The 23,191-nt window shown below is 32.8% G+C and overlaps 1 protein-coding gene across 6 annotated transcripts in view; it reads left to right on the forward strand.

Moving 5' to 3' along the window:
- Positions 1–23,191, forward strand: part of LOC142358537 (uncharacterized) — a 42,620-nt gene that overhangs the window by 13,927 nt on the left and 5,502 nt on the right. For 2 of the 6 annotated variants that reach the window (XM_075409934.1, XM_075409935.1), the window contains exons 2-3: positions 16,902–17,097; positions 21,986–22,177. In XM_075409934.1, the coding sequence (XP_075266049.1) occupies positions 22,005–22,177 (173 nt within the window). In that variant the 5' untranslated portion in view covers positions 16,902–17,097; positions 21,986–22,004. Of the gene's footprint in view, positions 1–16,313; positions 17,098–21,985; positions 22,178–23,191 lie in introns of those variants that run through there. The other 4 variants (XM_075409931.1, XM_075409929.1, XM_075409932.1 and 1 more) reach the window with 4 other exon arrangements.

Here is a 23,191-nt window from a genome sequence, read left to right on the forward strand (position 1 = left end):
CAATCAATGGGTCATAGATAAAGTTTTCAAAGATAAGCTTCGACACTTTCTTTTTGCATTTTTTTACTGATTTTCTGGTTTTTGCATGTACTTGTTGTCGTTTTCAAGGTCACACAACTTCATGTGACGACTTGTTGATGACATAAGACTGACACAAATTGTTGTTTTCTTATCAGGGCATAATTTATTTTAACATATTTTTTGAATTCCGTTGAAAGCTTTTGAAATTAATGTCTCTGATACTAATTTTTTTTTCTCAAAAAATTCCAGGAAATTAATATTTTGTTCGTTTGTTGGTTTCGTTGAACTCCTATTGTTACAAAAAAGAATTCCAATGCAAAGAAAATATCAATAGAAACTTTTTTATTGAAAAGTTCTTTTTACAATGGTTTCGACACTTTTCTCTCGTTTTTTTTCTACTTTGCCTATTTTGATTGTTTTCTTATTCCTTATCTAGTCTTAAAACACTAAGGGGTCTCATAAGTTTCTAATTGAGGATTGAATGAAGTATCTTACTAAAAGCAGTCAGTTTATAGCGAAAAGTCTCAAAGTTTGTGATATCATTTGTTTTCAGTAACTTTTTCAGAAATTTTTCAGATTTTGTTGTTCTTTTCTTCAAATTGTTACTTATTCTCATCATTGTGAGATCCCATCTAATTCCGTGTTACTCAACAATTAACGTGTCTACTGATTTTATGTTGGAAATGAGGTTTTGAGGTTTTCTTTATTTGACAATATGCGTTTTCATGAAAGTTTCGTAAGTGGTCATTGTTTATGATTCTTTTTCTCTTCCTTTAGCGGATTCGCGTAATAACAGAACCCAATTTTTTCAAATGAGGCTTAGATGATGTTTTTTTTGACTTTCAGTTTAAATTTAGGTGAATTTGTTTAAATAACAATTGAAACAAAAAAACCGTATTCAGATAATAGTTAAGGATTTTAATGGGTTTATTAATTTGTGTTTTCGCAAACTGTTTGTACTTTTATCAGTTTTTTTGAGTCTTTAGTCCATTTCCTTGGGTTATTCTAACCAAAAACTGATCATATTCGTATTTGAAGACTTTTTAGTAGATTTATCAAGAATTATTTTTTTTTAAAAAAACCTAATGATTTTTAAGACGTTTGAGATCATTTGGTTGAGCACCGTCGATCGTTTTTTTTAATTTCGCCTTATTATTTTTTTTCTGTTGACTTGATAATTAAAAAAGTTATCCTCATTTCGTAAAGGCACCATCTGCCGTTTAATTTAAGAAAATTTGGGTAGATCAGGATTTATCTTACTGCTTTTTGACGTTGTTACTAGGTGCTTTGACATTTAGATATTGAGTTCTTGCTGTGAAATTTTTGTTTTTCTTTATGGGTTTGTTTTTGTTTTGTTTTCTCTTATTCTTTTTAATGAAAGATCTTCTTAGCGATGTAATGAGCCAAAGTATTTTGTAATTTGGGTGTGTAACATTATTTTTTAAAATCAAACCTCTATTTTTGATTATCTCTTCCATTGATTGTGAATTAAGTCAAAAATGCAGATGATCTTGGCTCGGATCTTCATATGCGAACGAAAATTAGCAAGCCTCCTTGTCACACCAATGTTAAAAAAAATAACGGTAATTGATTTCAAAGTACAATGCAAAACATAAAGACCCAAAGACAAACGAAAACGAACAAACCATAATGTTTTTGACAAACTAACACTTCTACAGAGTTTTCGGAAAAAATTCTGAAATGAAACAAGGAGGCCCGCTAATATGCGCTCGCACATGATGTTACGACCCGAGCTCATCTACATTTCTGCCTTAATTGTCCACCAATTAACAAAAATAGATGTTTGAGTTTTTAAAATAATCGTTTCACATCCAAACTACTAATTGTTTTACATAATGCCATGCCTCATTACAGCGCTCTCAAGATATGCCGAAAAATACTACGGGAATTAAACAAACAAAATAAGCAAAAATCAATAAAATTAACTGCAAAAACTTAATATGTAAAAGCAGCTAGTAAACAACGTCAAAATACAATCAGAAAAAACCTTAACTGCACGAATTTACTTTTTCCGAACTAAACAGCAGACAGAAAATTTTCATAAAGAGACTAGCTAACAAGTCGACAAAGAGAACGAACAATGAGGCGAAATTCAAAAAGTAATGTTTTCAAACCAAGAAATTTCGAAAGTCTTAAAAATGTTTATCTTATAACAAAATAATCCTTGATAAAATACTAAAAGTCATTACAAAACCGGAGGACCTGTCTTTGGTTAAACTAAACCATAGAAAAGAACTAAAGATAAACTTCAAAAACTACAAACAATTTGCAAAAACGCAAACTATTGCTGCAATTAAAATCATTAGCTATCATCTGAAAATTATGTATTTTCAATTTAATTGTTGTTTCTACTAATTCAGTTGAAGGGTTTATACTGAGAGGTTAAATAGGTTCACGTGGGCAATATTTGAAAATCATTGGGATCTGTTATTACGCGATTGATCTGAAAGAAGAGAAAAAAAACACAAATATTGACCACTCAATAAACGTTTTTGAAAATGAATATTTTCCAACAAACAAAACATCAATGACAAATAATATCAGTAGATATGCTATTTTTCGAAATACAAAAAATTAGATGGGACATCTCATTGATGAAAATAAGTTACGATTTGACTTTTTAGTAGATTTATCAAGAATTGTTTTTTTTTTTAATCTAATGATTTTTAAGACGTTTGAAATCATTTGGTTGAGCACCATCAATTGTTTTTTTTTTGATTTTCGCCTTATTATTTTTTTCTGTTGACTTGATAAATATTTTCATTTCGTAAAGGCACCATCTGCCGTATAAATTTAAAAAATGGGTGGATAAGGTTTTATCTTATTGCTTTTTGACGTTGTTATTAGATGCTTTTATATTTAGATAATGAGTTTTTGCAGTGATATTTTTGTTTTTTTCATTTGGTTGTTTTTTGTTATGTTTTATCGTATTCTTTTTAATGGAAGATCTTGGTAGCGTTGTAATGACGCAAAGCATTTTGTAATTCTACTAATAGATTGGGTGTGTGACAATTTTTTTAAACTTAACGTCTATTTTTGATTATCTCTTCATTTGTTTGACAATAAGTCAAATATGTAGATGATCTTCGGTCGGAACTTCATATGCGAACAACAATTAACGAGCCTCCTTGTCGCAACAGTGTAACAAGAAAAATAACGGTAAATAATTTGAAAGTACAATGCAACATAAAGCCCCAAAGACAAACGAAAACAAACAAACCATAATGTTATTGACAAACTAAAAGTTCTATAGAGTTTCTACGAACAGATATGAAAAGAAACAAGGAAGCTCGTTAATATGCGCTTGCACATGATGTTACGACCCGAGCACATCAACATTTCTGACTTAATTGTCAAACAAATAACAAAAATAGATGTTTGAGTTTTAAAAAAAATCGTTTCACATCCAAACTACTAATTGTTTTACATAATGCCTATGCCTCATTACAGCGCTCACAAGATCTGCCAAAAAATACTACGCAAATAAAACAAACAAAATAGCAAAACTTAAAAAAATTAACTGCAAAAACTTAATATCTAAATACAAAAGCAACTAGTAAACAACGTCAAAATGCAATCAGAAAAAACCTTAACTGCACGAATTTACTTTTTCCGAACTAAACAGCAGACAGAAAATTTTCATAAAGAGACTAAGTAACAAGTCGACAAAGAGAACGAATAATGAGGCGAAAATCAAAAAGCAATGTTTTTCAAACCAAGAAACTTCAAAAGTCTTAAAAATGATTATCTTATAACAAAATAATCCTTGATAAAATACTAAAAGTCATTACAAAACCGGAGGACCTGTCTTTGGTTAAACTAAACCATAGAAAAGAACTAAAGATAAACTTCAAAAACTACAAACAATTTGCAAAAACGCAAACTATTGCTGCAATTATAATCATTTGCTATTATCTGATTATTATGCATTTTTTGATATAATTGTTGTTTCTACTAAATCAGTTGACGGGTTTATGCTGAGAAATTAAATAGGTTTACGTGGGCCACATTTGAAATTAATTGGGATCTGTTATTACGCGATTGATCTGAAAGAAGAGAAAAAAAACCAAAATTGGCCACTCATAAACGTTTTTGAAAACTCAAATTTTCCAACAAATAAAACATCAGTGGCAAATAATATCAGTAGATATACTATTTTTTGAAATACAGGAAATTAGATGGGACCTCTCTTTGATGAAATTAAGATACGATTTGACTTTTTAGCAGATTTATCAAGAATTGCTTTTTAAATCTAATAAGTTTTAAGACGTTTGAAATCATTTGGTAGAGCACGGTCGATTGTTTTTTGAATTTCGCCTCATTTTTTTCAAGGCCCAGTCTGCTGCATAAATTTGAAAGAGTAAATTTGGGTAGATGAGGTTTTATCTCATTGCATTTTGACGTTGTTACTAGGTGCTTTTATGTTTACAAATTGAGTTTTTGCCGTGGAAAAATTGTTTTTCCTTTTTTGTTTGTTTTTTTTTGTTTTGTTTTCTCGTATTCTTTTTAATGAAAGATCTTATTAGCGATGTAATGAGGCAAAGCATTTTGTAATTCTATTAATAGTTTGGGTGTGAAACAATTTTTTAAACTTAAACGTTTATTTCTGATTATCTCTTCTTTTGGTTGACAATTAAGTCAAAAATGTAGATGATCTTGGATCGAAACTTCATATGCGAGCAAAAATAAACGAGCCTTCTTGTCACAACAATGTAACAAGAAAACTATTGGTAAATAATTTCAAAGTACAATGCAACATAAAGCCCCAAAGACAAACGAAAACGAACAAACCATAATGTTATTGACAAACTGAAAGTTCTATAGAGTTTCTGCAAAAAGCTTTAAAACGAAACAAGGAGGCTCGATAATATGCGCTTGCACATGATGTTACGACCCGAGCACATCAACATTTCTGACTTAATTGTCAACCAAATAACAAAAATAGATGTTTGAGTTTTTAAAATAATCGTTTCACATCCAAACTACTAATTGTTTTACATAATGCCATGCCTCATTACAGCGCTCTCAAGATATGCCGAAAAATACTACGGGAATTAAACAAACAAAATAAGCAAAAATCAATAAAATTAACTGCAAAAACTTAATATGTAAAAGCAGCTAGTAAACAACGTCAAAATACAATCAGAAAAAACCTTAACTGCACGAATTTACTTTTTCCGAACTAAACAGCAGACAGAAAATTTTCATAAAGAGACTAGCTAACAAGTCGACAAAGAGAACGAACAATGAGGCGAAATTCAAAAAGTAATGTTTTCAAACCAAGAAATTTCGAAAGTCTTAAAAATGTTTATCTTATAACAAAATAATCCTTGATAAAATACTAAAAGTCATTACAAAACCAGAGGACCTGTCTTTGGTTAAACTAAACCATAGAAGCCAACTAAAGATAAACTCCAAAAACTACAAACAATTTGCGAAAACGCAAATTATTGCTGCAGTTATAATCATTAGCTATTATCTGATTATTATGCAATTTTGATATAATTGTTGTTTCTACTAAATCAGTTGACAGGTTTATGCTGAGAGATTAAATAACTTTACGTGGGCCACATTTGAAATTAATTGGGATCTGTTATTACGCGATTGATCTGAAAGAAGAGAAAAAGAAACACAAAAATTGGCCACTCAATATACGTTTTTGAAAACTCATATTTTCCAACAAATAAATCATCAGTGACAAATAATATCAGTAGATATGCTATTTTTTTGAAAAACAAGAAATTAGATGGGACCTCTCTTTGATGAAATTAAGTTACGATTTGACTTTTTATTTGAATTATCAAGAATTGCTTTTTAAATCTAATAATTTTTAAGACGTTTGAAATCATTTGGTAGAGCACGGTCGATTGTTTTTTGAATTTCGCCTTATTGTTTTCAAGGCCTAGTCTGCTGCATAAGTTTAAAAGAGTAAATTCGGGTAGATCAGGTTTTATCTCATTGCATTTTGACGTTGTTACTAGGTGCTTTTAAGTTTATAAATTTAGTTTTTGTCGTGGAAAAACTTTTGTTCCTTTTTTGTTTGTTTTCTTTTGTTTTGTTTTCTCGTATTCTTTTTAATGAAAGATCTTATTAGCGATGTAATGAGGCAAAGCATTTTGTAATTCTATTAATAGTTTGGGTGTGAAACAATTTTTAAACTTAAACGTATATTTCTGATTATCTCTTCTTTTGGTTGACAAATAATTCAAAAATGTAGATGATCTTGGATCAAAACTTCATTTGCGAACAAAAATAAACGAGCCTCCTTGTCACAACAATGTAACAAGAAAAATAACGGTAAATAATTTCAAAGTACAATGCAACATAAAGCCCCAAAGACAAACGAAAACGAACAAACCATAATATTATTGATAAACTAAAAGTTCTATAGAGTTTCTGCAAAAAGCTTTAAAACGAAACAAGGAGGCTCGATAATATGCGCTTGCACATGACGTTACGACCCGAGCACATCAAGATTTCTGACTTAATTGTCAACCAAATAACAAAAATAGATGTTTGAGTTTTTAAAAAAATCGTTTCACATCCAAACTACTAATTGTTTTACATAATGCAATGCCTCATTACAGCGCTCTCAAGATATGCCGAAAAATACTACGGGAATTAAACAAACAAAATAAGCAAAAATCAATAAAATTAACTGCAAAAACTGAATATGTAAAAGCAGCTAGTAAACAACGTCAAAATACAATCAGAAAAAACCTTAACTGCACGAATTTACTTTTTCCGAACTAAACAGCAGACAGAAAATTTTCATAAAGAGACTAGCTAACAAGTCGACAAAGAGAACGAACAATGAGGCGAAATTCAAAAAGTAATGTTTTTCAAACCAAGAAATTTCGAAAGTCTTAAAAATGTTTATCTTATAACAAAATAATCCTTGATAAAATACTAAAAGTCATTACAAAACCAGAGGACCTGTCTTTGGTTAAACTAAACCATAGAAGCGAACTAAAGATAAACTCCAAAAACTACAAACAATTTGCGAAAACGCAAACTATTGCTGCAATTATAATCATTTGCTATTATCTGATTATTGTGCAATTTTGATATAATTGTTGTTTCTACTAAATCAGTTGACAGGTTTATGCTGAGAGATTAAATAACTTTACGTGGGCCAAATTTGAAATTATTTGGGATCTGTTATTACGCGACTGATCTGAAAGAAGAGAAAAAGAAACACAAAAATTGGCCACTCAATAAACGTTTTTGAAAACTCATATTTTCCAACAAATAAAACATCAGTGACAAATAATATCAGTAGATATGCTATTTGTTTGAAAAACAAGAAATTAGATGGGACCTCTCTTTGATGAAATTAAGTTACGATTTGACTTTTTATTTGAATTATCAAGAATTGCTTTTTAAATCTAATAATTTTTAAGACGTTTGAAATCATTTGGTAGAGCACGGTCGATTGTTTTTTGAATTTCGCTTTATTGTTTTCAAGGCCTAGTCTGCTGCATAAGTTTAAAAGAGTAAATTCGGGTAGATCAGGTTTTATCTCATTGCATTTTGACGTTGTTACTAGGTGCTTTTATGTTTATAAATTGAGTTTTTGTCGTGGAAAAATTTTTGTTCCTTTTTTGTTTGTTTTTTTTTGTTTTGTTTTCTCGTATTCTTTTTAATGAAAGATCTTATTAGCGATGTAATGAGGCAAAGCATTTTGTAATTCTATTAATAGTTTGGGTGTGAAACAATTTTTTAAACTTAAACGTATATTTCTGATTATCTCTTCTTTTGGTTGACAAATAATTCAAAAATGTAGATGATCTTGGATCAAAACTTCATTTGCGAACAAAAATAAACGAGCCTCCTTGTCACAACAATGTAACAAGAAAAATAACGGTAAATAATTTCAAAGTACAATGCAACATAAAGCCCCAAAGACAAACGAAAACGAACAAACCATAATATTATTGATAAACTAAAAGTTCTATAGAGTTTCTGCAAAAAGCTTTAAAACGAAACAAGGAGGCTCGATAATATGCGCTTGCACATGACGTTACGACCCGAGCACATCAAGATTTCTGACTTAATTGTCAACCAAATAACAAAAATAGATGTTTGAGTTTTTAAAAAAATCGTTTCACATCCAAACTACTAATTGTTTTACATAATGCAATGCCTCATTACAGCGCTCTCAAGATATGCCGAAAAATACTACGGGAATTAAACAAACAAAATAAGCAAAAATCAATAAAATTAACTGCAAAAACTGAATATGTAAAAGCAGCTAGTAAACAACGTCAAAATACAATCAGAAAAAACCTTAACTGCACGAATTTACTTTTTCCGAACTAAACAGCAGACAGAAAATTTTCATAAAGAGACTAGCTAACAAGTCGACAAAGAGAACGAACAATGAGGCGAAATTCAAAAAGTAATGTTTTTCAAACCAAGAAATTTCGAAAGTCTTAAAAATGTTTATCTTATAACAAAATAATCCTTGATAAAATACTAAAAGTCATTACAAAACCAGAGGACCTGTCTTTGGTTAAACTAAACCATAGAAGCGAACTAAAGATAAACTCCAAAAACTACAAACAATTTGCGAAAACGCAAACTATTGCTGCAATTATAATCATTTGCTATTATCTGATTATTGTGCAATTTTGATATAATTGTTGTTTCTACTAAATCAGTTGACAGGTTTATGCTGAGAGATTAAATAACTTTACGTGGGCCACATTTGAAATTAATTGGGATCTGTTATTACGCGACTGATCTGAAAGAAGAGAAAAAGAAACACAAAAATTGGCCACTCAATAAACGTTTTTGAAAACTCATATTTTCCAACAAATAAAACATCAGTGACAAATAATATCAGTAGATATGCTATTTGTTTGAAAAACAAGAAATTAGATGGGACCTCTCTTTGATGAAATTAAGTTACGATTTGACTTTTTATTTGAATTATCAAGAATTGCTTTTTAAATCTAATAATTTTTAAGACGTTTGAAATCATTTGGTAGAGCACGGTCGATTGTTTTTTGAATTTCGCTTTATTGTTTTCAAGGCCTAGTCTGCTGCATAAGTTTAAAAGAGTAAATTCGGGTAGATCAGGTTTTATCTCATTGCATTTTGACGTTGTTACTAGGTGCTTTTATGTTTATAAATTGAGTTTTTGTCGTGGAAAAATTTTTGTTCCTTTTTTGTTTGTTTTTTTTTGTTTTGTTTTCTCGTATTCTTTTTAATGAAAGATCTTATTAGCGATGTAATGAGGCAAAGCATTTTGTAATTCTATTAATAGTTTGGGTGTGAAACAATTTTTTAAACTTAAACGTATATTTCTGATTATCTCTTCTTTTGGTTGACAAATAATTCAAAAATGTAGATGATCTTGGATCAAAACTTCATATGCGAACAAAAATAAACGAGCCTCCTTGTCACAACAATGTAACAAGAAAAATAACGGTAAATAATTTCAAAGTACAATGCAACATAAAGCCCCAAAGACAAGCGAAAACGAACAAACCATAATATTATTGATAAACTAAAAGTTCCATAGAGTTTCTGCAAAAAGCTATGAAATGAAACAAGGAGGCTCGATAATATGCGCTTGCACATGATGTTACGACCCGAGCACATCAACATTTCTGACTTAATTGTCAACCAAATAACAGAAACAGATGTTTGAGTTGTTAAAAAAAACGTTACACATCCAAACTACTAATTGATTTAAATAATGCCATGCCTCATTACAGCGCTCTCAAGATCTGCCAAAATATACTACGGGAATAAAACAAACAAAATAAGCAAAACTCAATAAAATTAACTGCAAAAACCTAATATGTAAAAGCAGCTCGTAAACAACGTCAAAATACAATCAGAAAAAACCGTAACTGCACGAATTTACTTTTTCCGAACTAAACAGCAGACAGAAAATTTTCATAAAGAGACTAGGTAACAAGTCGACAAAGAGAACGAACAATGAGGCGAAATTCAAAAAGTGATGTTTTTCAAACCAAGAAATTTCAAAAGTCTTAAAAATGATTATCTTGTAACAAAATAATACTTGATAAAATACTAAAATCATTACAAAACCAGAGGACCTGTCTTTGGTTAAACTAAAACCATAGAAACGAACTAAAGATAAACTCCAAAAACTACAAACAATTTGCGAAAACGCAAACTATTGCTGCTATTATTATCATTAGCTATTATCTGATTATTATGCATTTTTAATATAATTGATGTTTCTACTAAATAAGTTGAAGGGTTTATGCTGAGAGATTAAACAATTTTACGTGGGCCACATTTGAAATTAATTGGGATCTGTTATTACGCGATTGATCTGAAAGAAGAGAAAAAGAAACACAAAAATCGGCCACTCAATAAACGTTTTTGAAAACTCAAATTTTCCAACAAATAAAACATCAGTGACAAATAATATCAGTAGATATGCTATTTTTTGAAATACAAGAAATTAGATGGGACCTCTCTTTGATGAAATTAAGTTGCGATTTGACATTTAGTAGATTTATCAACAATTGTTTTTTTTTAAATCTAATGATTTTTAAGACGTTTGAAATCATTTGGTAGAGCACGGTTGATTGTTTTTTGAATTTCGCCTTATTTTTTTTCAAGGCCCAATCTGCTGCATAAATTTAAAAGAATAATTTTTGGGCACATCAGGGAATATCTCATTGCATTTTGACGTTGTTACTAGGTGCTTTTATGTTTAGAAAATGAGTTTTTGCCGTGAAAAAATTGTTTTTCCTTTTTTGTTTGTTTTTTTTTGTTTTGTTTTCTCGTATTCGTTTTAATGAAAGATTTTATTAGCGATATAATGAGGCAAAGCATTTTGTAATTCTATTAATAGTTTGGGTGTGAACAAATTTTTTTAAGATTAAACGTCTATTTTTTATTATCTCTTCTTTTGGTTGACAATTAAGTCAAAAAAGTAGATGATCTTGGAATGGAACTTCATATGCGAACAAAAATTAACGAGCCTCCTTGTCACATCAATGTAACAAAAAAAGGTAATTAATTTCAAAGTACAAAGCAAGATAAAGCCCCAAAGACAAACAAAAACGAGCAAACCATAAGGTTATTGACAAAACACAACTTCTATAGAGTTTCTGAAAAAAGTTATATAATTAATATTAAATAATATTAATAATGCTATTTTTGGAAATACAAGAAATTGGATGGGAACTCTCATTGAAGAAAATAATTTACAATTTGACGAAAAGAACAACGAAAACTGAAGAGTTTGAAAAGTATTTCGAAATGTTCATCAAAAACTTTAAGACTATTTGCTACAAACTGACTGCTTCCGGTAACATCATTCATTCAATCCTCAAATACAAGCTTATGAGACTTATCAGCAAGTTACGGCTACCTAATAAACAAAAGCAGGCAAAAACCGCAACTTCACGAAAAAAATTGATCGATAAAAGTGTCGAAGGCGTGGAAAATTGGTCTTTTCAATAAAAATTCTTTCTATTTTCAATTGATTTTTAAGAGCAATGGAATTTCTCTTTTTATCATTTTAACTTCAAAAAATCAGCAATATGAACAAATACATTAGAACCACTCGTTAGAAAACTCGTTTTATCAACGCCTTTAAATACATTAGCTTTCAACGGAAGCTAGTAAATACTCTAATTTATGCCTCAATGGGACAACATGATTGTCTGCCAGTCATATTTCATCACTAGGAACTTACAACAAGTTATTGATTATGAAATCAACAACAAAGGAAGGCAAAAACCAAAACTTCAGTAGAAAAGTGGCAGAAGAAACTGTCGAAGCCATTTAAATCGTAAGCTCTTCTCTGAAAACTTTATTTATGGTCCATTGAACGTCTTCCCTAAACTAATGGGAACCACCAGTAATAGGATAAAAAGACAAGATTTCCAAAAAGATCCAGAAATAAGAAAAAGTACCAAGAAACTTAAAAAAAAATAACAAAATCTCGTGGCATTGAAGTTTTAAAACTAATATGTGGAAGACAAAAACGCTAACCATTTTAATTTTGGCTGTAGTAGTAAAAACGATTTGCTGTGAATACTAAGATTGACTAACAGTTCACGAAAAAAAGTTTAAGATTGGTTGATGTTCAAATATAAACATGTGATCAATTATGATTATGAAGAAGACACATAGAACAAAGAAAGTATTGGCATCATAGAGTTGTCGTATTTATTTTTGAAAAACACTAAACTACCCCAAAACCAGTTTAAAGGAATTATGAAGAAATAATTGACATCTCTTCATTATAGAGATTTGCTTTGCCAAAAAAAATCTTTGCATTGTACATTTAAGGGCACAATTTTGTACGAAAAAAATTTGAACACATTTTTTGCTTTACACAATGAAATATTGTTTTTGTTAAGAAGCCTGTGCAGCCATGTTAAGTAATCAACTGGTTGTAATTTCACTGAATGAATTGTATCAAAAAAAATTTAAAATCGATTTTTGGCCATTTTTACTTCAATCCGAAGCCTTTTTTCTTCTTGTTTTAGCAATCAAAGTTTTTATAACAATAAAGAAAATATTTTCAATCAACATCATTATCATGCGCAAAGGAAGCGATGTAGAGCTCTGCAAAATTGAACTTTTTTATCTAACAACATTTTTAGGCAAAATAACATGAAAAAAATAATATAGTAGTTTTTTTTGGTTTTTATTTTTTTTAGGTGAGCTTTTTGTTTCTATTTATCGTCCTGCTGTAAATTTTTCTGTTTATGAACTTGATAGACATCTCTTTATTACAATGTTGGAGATTTACAACGTTGGTTAATTTTTTGAAAGGTTGGAAAATACAGAAATGCACATTTTTTTAAATTTCTGTATTCATGATTTTTTGTGCAATTTTTTCATGTTGAAATAAGACATTGTAATGCAGGAGGATACTGTTTTTTCCAACTTTGCATTCATGACATTTTGAGGCAGTTTTTTTTTATTTGAGACAGTTGTCACGACTAAATAACTACTTGCATATCTCGTTTCTTTTGTCTTGTAGTTTCTCTTTGGTAGTTTTTGGCTCAAACAATAATAAGTTTCATGTTTACCCAAATATTAAAAATATGCTTCTGATTGTTTGTTGTTATTTCAAAACTACCGAAAAAGCTTTGTTTTACGCGTGCTGTGAACACTGATCTTGGTGAATTTTTCGGTTTCAAATGTACAGCTAAAATTTAATTGTTTTGCCGTGAGGGTCTCAAAAATGAGCGTTGTCCAATTAATTTGTGAATAATTTAAACCTCATTTGAAGAATCTTCACCTGGTAAAATTGCTGTGTTGGATTTTTCCGTGTCATGCAGAGATTTGAACTAGTCTTCTTGTTGTATACGTCGTCCCTGGTTATGAGAAAAACTTAATAACAGTGACTCCCGATATATGATCTCTATAGATTTTTCTTACCAAGCAATGGTCATTAGAAATTCTTTGTGGTTTCTATATGTTGTTAATATTTATAGAATGTTGTACAAAATATCAGCACAACTCGGGTTTCAAGTTCAAGGTAAAGTTTTTGAAAACTTAGATTTTATTAGAAACGTTACTTAGACCATTTCCTTAAAAGTTTTCATTAATCTCCTCGACTTCGTAATACAATACGATCGTATCAAGAACCTTTGCTGGGAATTATCTTCAACTGACATCCTTTGCAAAATATCAAAGAAAAGTTTTTGTTAAATTCTTGAAAGACAGCCTTAAAAAAACTTTTTTAATAAAATGAATGATTACTGAATTACTGACCGTACTTTTGCCTCAGAGCGTTCCAGGGCTGTAACATTGAATAACAATTGTAAGCATTACTGAAACATAGGGATCCTCAGACTGTGCAGTTTAAAACGCGAGTGCTGCCTGTTTGCACATCAGTAACATCATTATGTATGCTCTCTGACCAGAGCTAATTACATACCCACCAAATTCCACATGATGTTCATTAAACATTACAGTGCAAACATGTTGGAAATGTTCGAAAATCTTTCATGACTGCAGGATATCAAAATGGCCGCCTCCGTTTATCAGAAATAATTGTCTCGGACCGCCGAAATCGCACCCGAACGCCTAATATATATACCTTTGAACTCAAATTTCTATACTCAACCCCCCACACGACCATGCTCACCTACCCATCCTCTCCCACCCGCCCATCCCCACCTCTTTTCTTTCACCCCCATACAATCCTGTAAATAACAACAGAAATCAGTGTTCTCTACGCTATTTATTTCAACCAAGCTGAAAGATTGTAATTTCCAACTTGCAGCGCTACCTGCGGGGTCAGTGAAGAAGGTCGCCAACTTCACTTACCCCGGGCCTTCCGAGCCCACACGGGAAAAGTTGGAAAAGAGGGTCCACTGAGGGGCTGGATCAATTTCGAGCTACTTGAACTTATACACACATAGTCGTTGCAGCAATTTATACGAATATGTTCCCACTAACCAGTCAGGAAGTTGTAATAACAACATAACCAGGGTTATAGCACTAGAAGATATAACCAAACGAATGCAGCATATTCCCAGCGTGCGTGGAAAAAGGCATGATTGTAAATCATGTGCTATTCTGCCGTTGGCGAGTGTCCAAATTATGGGCTCAAAATCTTTCACTTCTGTCACGCGAGGAAAAGTTCAAAATTTCTGTGTTTCCGTCGTTTTGTGAAAGTAAATTAATTGAGAAAATACGCTATATCAAATTGTGAATTTGATAGCTATAATACTGACAGATAGAGGCTGTGACATAAACTTCCCGTACTTTAGCGTTCCAATGCGTATATCTTTCAAAGTTTGGCGTTGAATTTAGCTTTGGCCTAACACAATTGCTTTTTCCTTAGTCAAAAAATGAAGAAAAACTAATTTTAAATTGTTTGTCCAATTTTTTTTATGGCATTAGTAACTTTTTTGTTCCCTTTTAAGTAATCTTTTTTCTATAAATGGAGGTCCTAATAAAGAGATTCCAATCTGCGGGACTCACAAATCTATCTAAAGAATGACGAGCTCTTGCAGCAATATAGTTAAACCAATTTATCATAACTTTGATCATAGAGTATTTTATCAGTAAACATATTTTATTCAATTTTGATAGCCCAACATATAACAGTGAAGGTGGTTTTAGATGCGATCATTTGACTGGGCTCACGAAAATGGCTTCTGAAGGCACGCATGTGTTTGTTATTTTCAGTGATAACGGCGCAAAATCAAAGTCACTTTCATATATTTGTGAAAAATATTTTGATTTACGCGATGTCATATGACCGACGGAGGTCAAGTTTGCCGGACATATGCGATGGAAAGACCTTCTACCCCAATTGGTTTCGAAGATCAAAACGTATCCTCGCAATATTCTAGGTTGTCAATTGAAAGGCACCACCCATATCATAAGGCGCGAAGACTTCAGTGACGCTTATCGTTTTCATTTTGACAAGCATGGGGAGTGTAACTGCCACATGGCGGAAATTTTTTTCGTTATTGAGAGAACTCTAAAAAGATAATTGATTGAATAGCACTATGTGTTCAGCTAGTTTAACTAATTGACTTTAGTTATTTCCCCAAACTGTTCTATTTTTACCAACTAAGAGTTGTCTTCAGCCATCAAGCTGTTTGCAGCCATCAATGTTCTATCAATGTTCTATCAGTTCTATTTTGTTCTATAATGCATTCAAAAATTAGTGTTTGTTGAACCACTGGTGCTGCTGTTTCAATTTTATTTGAGATTACTAAGTCTGATACTCTGGTGAACTTTTTTGGGGACAATACTTTTGTACGGATCCATCCCGTCTATGGACTCTCTTTTCCCGCTTTTCCCTGTGGGCGCGATATGCCCAGGATTTGTGAAGTTGGCCACCTTATTTACTGACCCCGCAGGTAGCGCTGCAAGCTGAAAATGACAATATTTGCCAATTTAAAGCAAGCTTGAAGTGCAGTTCTAGCTAAATGAAAAGAACGGATGAAAGGAACAGAGAACTGTGTATAAACAGAAGTGACTAAAACTAATGAGACTGTTAAAACTAATTAGAAGTATTATTTTATTCCTAACATTTTCCTTATTAATTTGCTTCATCTAATAATTAATTCATGTCAATGAAAAAGAATTATAGAGATGAAAGAGATAGTGAAGTCTTGTAGTTGGTTTATAGTAGAGCGAGAACAATTACGAGCAATTATCTTGCGTTTGCAGATCGAATTTGTTCGAGCTCAAATTAATTAGTTTTGTAATTAAGCCTGGTCAGATCAAAATCTACTTATGATGACTGGCTCTAGTTATATGCATATTCAAAGCAGTCTGTTGCAAGTACATGTAGCTGTAACATACATTAGGCGTGAAAAAATGTGCAAAAAAATAATTGCATATATATGACGCATTCGGTTGAGAAAATACAGACGGTAAATAACTGAAAGTGACAGGTACATAAAATGATCTTCAAAAAAATCATGATGCTAATTGTACTGATTCAGGGCTGAAAAGCTTCTTCGGTTAGCTCCGGGTGATTTTTTGTTTAGATAAAATATCTTGAGTTATCGTAAATTTTAAGTTATTATTTATTTTAATTTACCGGATGCTTAGAAGACCAAAATTTCGCTGCTTTAGTGGCGGATTGCAATCAACCGTGTTGTTAATTCTAATATTTTTAACATGCCAGTTACTAACAAACTTGCCTGTGTTATCTTGGCAAGGTTTAAAAGGACCCCAAACGTTCTTATTATGGAAACAATCTTCGATTAATAATCTTCATAATTACGATTCTATTGGAGTAGTAAAACCGTGCCCATTAAAGCGAACAATTCACTATTCCTTTTTCAACGCAAGTTCGAAAGGTTGCAAGGTCAACGTAACTCTTCCCGTTTTTAATCACAGACACTCTGAAAAATTCCAGCTGTTTTTTCTAGAAACTTCTGGAAGGCCTTATTTGAAAGGCAGACAAGCATGTTCGGTTGAATCGGCCGCTATTAGCTCTTGTTTGATTTCTAAAGTTATTTTGAAAAGCAGTTACTTAGATTTATCAAAAAGCAGAAGTCTTTGTGATTTGTATTACAGTTATCCCAATGTTGAATTTTACTCCATAGATTTTGCTGAGTTATTCAGGTAAACAACTCTCGGATCTTTTCTGTTTGTGCCCCCAGCTTAGTATGTCCTCCCCCCTCCCCCCCCTCACGACGCACGCGCCAAATTATTTTTAGATAATGATTTACTATCATACCGCATTGGGGTGTGCATTGGGGGGTGTGCATACCGCATTGGGGGCATAAACTTGGATGAATTGGATCTATTCTGGTTCGCCTCCCCTCAGTGTTTTTTATTACCCCCAGTTACAAATAAATGTTATATAGCACGTTACTATCTAAGTAAAAAAAAATATCACGTGCGCCTGGGGGTCATAAGAGGTTCATTAAGCTGGGGGGGGGGGGATTAAGTTAACACTCTTATATCTTTTCGGGCAGAAAAATTTAAGCAGAGAAACTTTATAAATAGCGTAGTTGATGAAGTGAAATTGGGCAAAGTGCGTTTTCGACTTTTCGCCAGCTACACTTCTGTTTAAAGTATTACTCTTCGAATCCTTCTCAATCTCGTGGAGAAATTTTGGGTCTATCCCATTTTCGCCCCCCCCCCCCCCATGAAATTATAATTACCATCATCGGGGGGCTATAGGTTATCTGACCACTAAGCTGGGGGGGGGGGGGGGGGCTATTATCGGAAAGACCCAAAATTTTATCATATACCTTCTTTTAGTGCTTTTAATGTCTACAGACAGATAATTCTATAGAATTGTAAAATTTTAACAGTTAAGCTGCCACTCACGGAAAAGGCGAAAACCTTAGGAAATGGCAGATGGCTCATTACATCGGCATCCAAAAATTTTGATATGTTTCTAACGAATTTGACAAAAAGGGATCACTTAAACAAAAACAAAATGCCAGCTTGTCAAGTATGCTTAATTGAAATGAAATGCGGAACAAAGGTCTCAACTAGCTTCTTAGAAATTCGAGCAGACATTTTTTCTTGTCATAATGAAACAGCTGTAAAAATTGAGTTGGGCGATCCATTAAAACACCTCTTTAACAAGCTACCAGACTTGTCTGAATTGCCTCATATATCAACAATGACTGAAGCAAGACAGCAGATAATTGAACAAGTTCAATTGCAGATGGCATCCATCCCTGAATATCACAGAAAATCGATTAACAAACTTGATGAGATCTCTCTACTTAAAATTCTCGGAATGAAGACCATTAGGCCCAGTCTACGGAATGAATTCAGCTCGTCACGCACCTGGAAAAGTATAAATTGGACTTGGAATGGTTTCGTTTTTGATCTCGTTAACACTACATACTGGACTCTCTTACTTACTTCATAAGTACAGAGCACACTACGATCTTATCAAGAAGGCTCTAGTTGGCGACAAAAAGATTCAACCAAAGGCTATACTTGTGGTCTCAGTAAATGAGTATCAGTATTTGCGTCTTCACCCACAATCGAAGCTACTACAGAAAAATATTGTCATTCATGAAGATCATCTGAGTCAGATTTTCAACAAACCTACAGAAGTGAATGCGCCAATGGAACCCAGATCAACTCTGTCACTAATCTGCAAACAAATCACCAGTAATTTGCAGGAAATCAATATGAGATTAGCGGAAGAGAACAGAAAAATGAAAAAAAAATTAAAAACAAAAAGCTTTATAAAATTGAATCAGCAAACTAATTTAATACTGCACGGTTTAGTTGAAAAATCAATAGGTAGTGACGTGGTTCTCAAATTAAAGAGACACACTTTTATACAAATTGCACCATCGAAATAGTACATTTATATTCTTTATTCTTATTGGATTGAAATGTTGTGAATTTCCTAGTCTTTTGAGAATGTGAAACAATGTAATAATTTTATAGGATAATTTTGAAATTAATGTAAAGTAGTTTAATATTAACTCACTCAAAAGAAAAGAGGAATGAATTGAAGTTTGCATGCTGAAGTTTTTATTGAGAAAACTGCTAAAAGAAATTCCACCATCTGAAGTATGCCATACACCTGAAAGAATTGATTAACTTACAAAAATTGATAGAAGTTTTACATAATAGATTTAGACATTACTTTATCAACTGAGGATCTTGGGCTGAGGTTTAGGGTCTTTCCCATAGCCCCCCATGAAGTAATAGCCCCCCATTATGGTATAATTACCATGATTAGGGGGGCTATAGGATATCTGACCACTAAGCTGGGGGGCTATGATGGGAAAGACCCGAAATTTTATCATATACCTCCTTTTAGTGCTTTTATGTCAACAGACAGATAATTCTTTAGAACTTTCGGACCTTTTCCGTCTGAGCCCCCCCCCCCCAGAACTTCATGCACCCTCCAGTTACAGAGTACGTGCCATTACATAGTAAATCACCAAGTAAAATATGGCACGTGTGTCTGGGGGGTACAAATAATATGCACCCACTAAGCTGGGGGACGGGCGCAACCGGAAAAGATCCGCCAGATTAGAAACAGATTAGATCAAATATCGATTTCTCAAATTTAGAATTGGAAAGGAAAAACAAATATTCAAGCTCTTGTTATTTAAATCAAGCTATTAACGTTAGTTTATTACAGTTTCCATGAAAGAGTTATGTTGCTTAGCAAGCCATTGTTTTGAAAATAGATACAAATATCGGCCACAGGTCTATTGTTTAGCAGTGTGCGTTTGATTTAGCTACACCTCTTTACTGAAAGATCTGAGACGTAAAGGTAAAAATTTTCCAATCCAATTGAGGATAAAACATTTTTCATTTTTTTGGAATCAGCACTGCTATGGTCTTTGCTGGCGATTTAAAAAAATTTGTGAATTTTCGACATCAACTTCTATTTTGTACCAGGACTGATGTATTCCACTAACCCTATGGTAAACCCTATGGCAAAACAATACGTCAACAATCTATGCCTCCTTTTAAAAATGTCCTTGCCTACTTGCCTAATACAGCTACAACTTTTGTGTTTTTCTTTTTGTTTCAATACATTTGCTTTAAAGTATAAATGTTGATAATTTGAATGCGTGAATAGAAAAAGAAAATCATTAGGCTCAATCCAGCTCATCAATTAAATTAGAACGTAAAATTCTATGTCAAGCAAAACATAGCTGGCTCAGCTAACTATCAGTTTTTTCATTGAGCCAACCATTGAATAAAATAACAGCCAAACAGGACTAAAAATAAGTTTCCACTGCAATTTAGGTTTACTGCGTTTAATTGGTAGAAAACTCGGCTTACATTAGTGTCACTAACCTCTCGCACTCAAAAAAGTTTTCCTCAAGAATTCCCATTTAAAATAAATCAGGTTTTTGCAAAAGGAAAAAATTATTCCCATACAAAAATTTTCACGCAAATTGTTTTAAATAATAAAAAAATCTTTTACGCTAAATGTTCCATATACCTTTAAAAGTCCTATCCGATTATTAAATTCGTAAATTTTATGTCTTTGATAGTTATGAAAACCAGATATTGATAATTTAAAACCATTAAAACTTTCAGGAAGACTTTCAACTCAGAATTACTGAAAACAGTTTTTAAATCTTTTCGATCTATTTCGATCAATTATAAGCCAAATGTTGCCTTTCAATTACATGTGGTCTTAATAAAAGCTTGAAGATAACAGATACTTTGTTAACGAGTGCAAAATTTGTCAAAAATTGCCCTCATTCAAATGAAAAATGTTCTATCTTGATTATGTCAATCTTAAATCTGCTCAGAGAAACAGAAGACTTGAGTTCTGCTCTGCCCAGAAACCCGGGTCGAGAAAAAATTGGAAAAATATGTAATATAAGCGGTGAAAATTTCGTTTTTTCACCGCAATTTTCTTACATAATTTTGCGGTGAAATGCGGTGAATGCGGTAAATGCGGTGAAATTATGTAAGTTCACCGCTAGAGTAAGCGGTGATCTTACAAAAATTCACCACAAATCACCGCTAAAATTTGTAATTTCATCTCCCTTACAAGGGTTCAAACCTCTCACCTCCCTTATGTCGTCCACTCGTCTTCCACTGCGCCATCTCTCACTAACTGCTAGCATTTTTTGTTTTGAATATAAATAAAATTCACTCTACTTTCTGTAAAACATACGCTGTGAATTTTTGTAAGATTTGCGATTTTTAGCGGTGAAATTACATATTTTAGCGGTGAAATGTGGTGATTTTTGTAAGTTCACTGCTTACTCTAGTGGTGAAATTACGTAAATTCACCACTTAGAAAAAAGTGTCAAAAAGATGTAAGATTAAGGGGTAGTTTTAGTGGGAGGGTAAATCTAACAATTCCTCCTTTTCTCCCCATTAATTTCACCACATTCTTTGCTAATCTCACACAATTTTAACAATTTTTTCTAAGCGGTAAATTTACGTAAGTTCGCCACTAAATTGAGCGGTGAATTTATGTAATTTAACCGCATTCACCACCTATCTTATATAATTTGGACACTTTTTTCGTAGCGGTTATTTTATGTAATTTCACCGCTAAATTTCACCTCAAACCGGGAAAAACCATGCTTGGCATCTCTCTGCCAATATTTGTCCTCTGTAAAATCTCAGGTCTGATAGGCTCTGGGGGTTCGGCACGGGATGTGTTATAGTAATTGTAAAGCTACATACAGTGAAAATTTTGTCCCCAAAAATTTTACTTTGTCTTTGAGTGGTGACTTTCAGAAGCAAAATCCGCAATACAGAAATTGACTCGCAGAAACACTGATCTACTGAGTCGAACTTTATAAAGACAAAAATGTAAAACGGTACCTATTTTTTAATTTTTAAAAAAACAAGGTATACGTTTGGTTTCCTTCTTTGGATGACCTCAATGCTTTAATTCTGTTAAGATTTTTATAGTTGTATCTTCTTTTTTAAATATTGTTAATCGCTTCAGAGGACAAAATAGCAGCTTGCCTAAATCCTTCAACAATCTAGGTTCCTTGAGTTTATTTTTTGGCGGTTGAATGCTTTTATTAAACAGGAACACACCAGCAGAGGGCATGACAGAGGAACTTGACAAGGTTGTCAACCACAGTGTCACTCACTACAGTGACGTCGGGAGAATGGCCATAACTTACAAATATGGAGGTTTCTATCTCGACTTGGACATCATTGTCACAAGGAACATGCGAGATTTGTCAAATTTCATTGTAATTGAGCGAGGAAGAAAAAAGTGAGATTATGGTCTATTTCCCAGGTTGAGGTGCCATCCGGAAGTGACCTCTGATCAGACCAAGTCCAACGCACACGGTGTGTTCCCAGATCAAAATTACAGGGTCTGGGATTTGGTTCGAGCGCACAATAGTATGATCAGAGGTCAGTTCGGTCTGGGAATGGTATGATCAGAGGTTACTTCGGTCTGGGGATGGTATGATCAGAGGTCACTTCGGTCTGGGGATGGTATGATCAGAGGTCACTTCGGTCTGGGGATGGTATGATCAGAGGTTACTTCGGTCTGGGGATGGTATGATCAGAGGTCACTTCGGTCTGGGGATGGTATGATCAGAGGTTACTTCGGTCTGGGGATGGTATGATCAGAGGTCACTTCGGTCTGGGGATGGTATGATCAGAGGTCACTTCGTTCTGGGGATGGTATGATCAGAGGTCACTTCGTTCTGGGGATGGTATGATCAGAGGGCACTTCGGTCTGGGGATGGTAAGATAAGAGGTCACTTCAGGATGGTAATGGTCTGATGAGAGATTTTTCGTTTTTTTTTAACAAGAGATGTTGGCTCTGCCAAGAGGCAACAAAAAGCAGCATTTTGATCAGAGACACATCTAGAGTCTGATGTCTTTGATCAGAAACAAAAGGGTAAAGCTGATAGAACATGCCAGTCCCCTTACCAGGAAATTTTGCTTAACTGTAGAATATGATGTTTTATATGGAAAGCTGTCTAAATTCATACATTGAGTTCGAAATATGCACTAATGTATACTAAATAATTTTTTTTCCATCAGTTGGGCTTTCTTTTCGTTAGCATTATAACTTTTAGAATGGTCTTTTCTTTGGATGAATGTAACAATGCAAACATCATTTTGTATGAAATGAATATATTATAACAAACTTCGTGCGGTTAGGTGATTTTGAGCGCACAATAGTCTGATCAGAAGTGACTTTTGAGCGCACATTAGTCTGATCAGAAGTGATTTTCAGCGCACAATCGTCTGGACGATGGTCTGGGTTTTG

This window comes from Convolutriloba macropyga, unplaced genomic scaffold (genome assembly GCF_964194025.1).
Source record: "Convolutriloba macropyga unplaced genomic scaffold, txConMacr16.3 SCAFFOLD_572, whole genome shotgun sequence".
In the NCBI taxonomy this organism is placed as follows: domain Eukaryota; kingdom Metazoa; phylum Xenacoelomorpha; order Acoela; family Convolutidae; genus Convolutriloba; species Convolutriloba macropyga.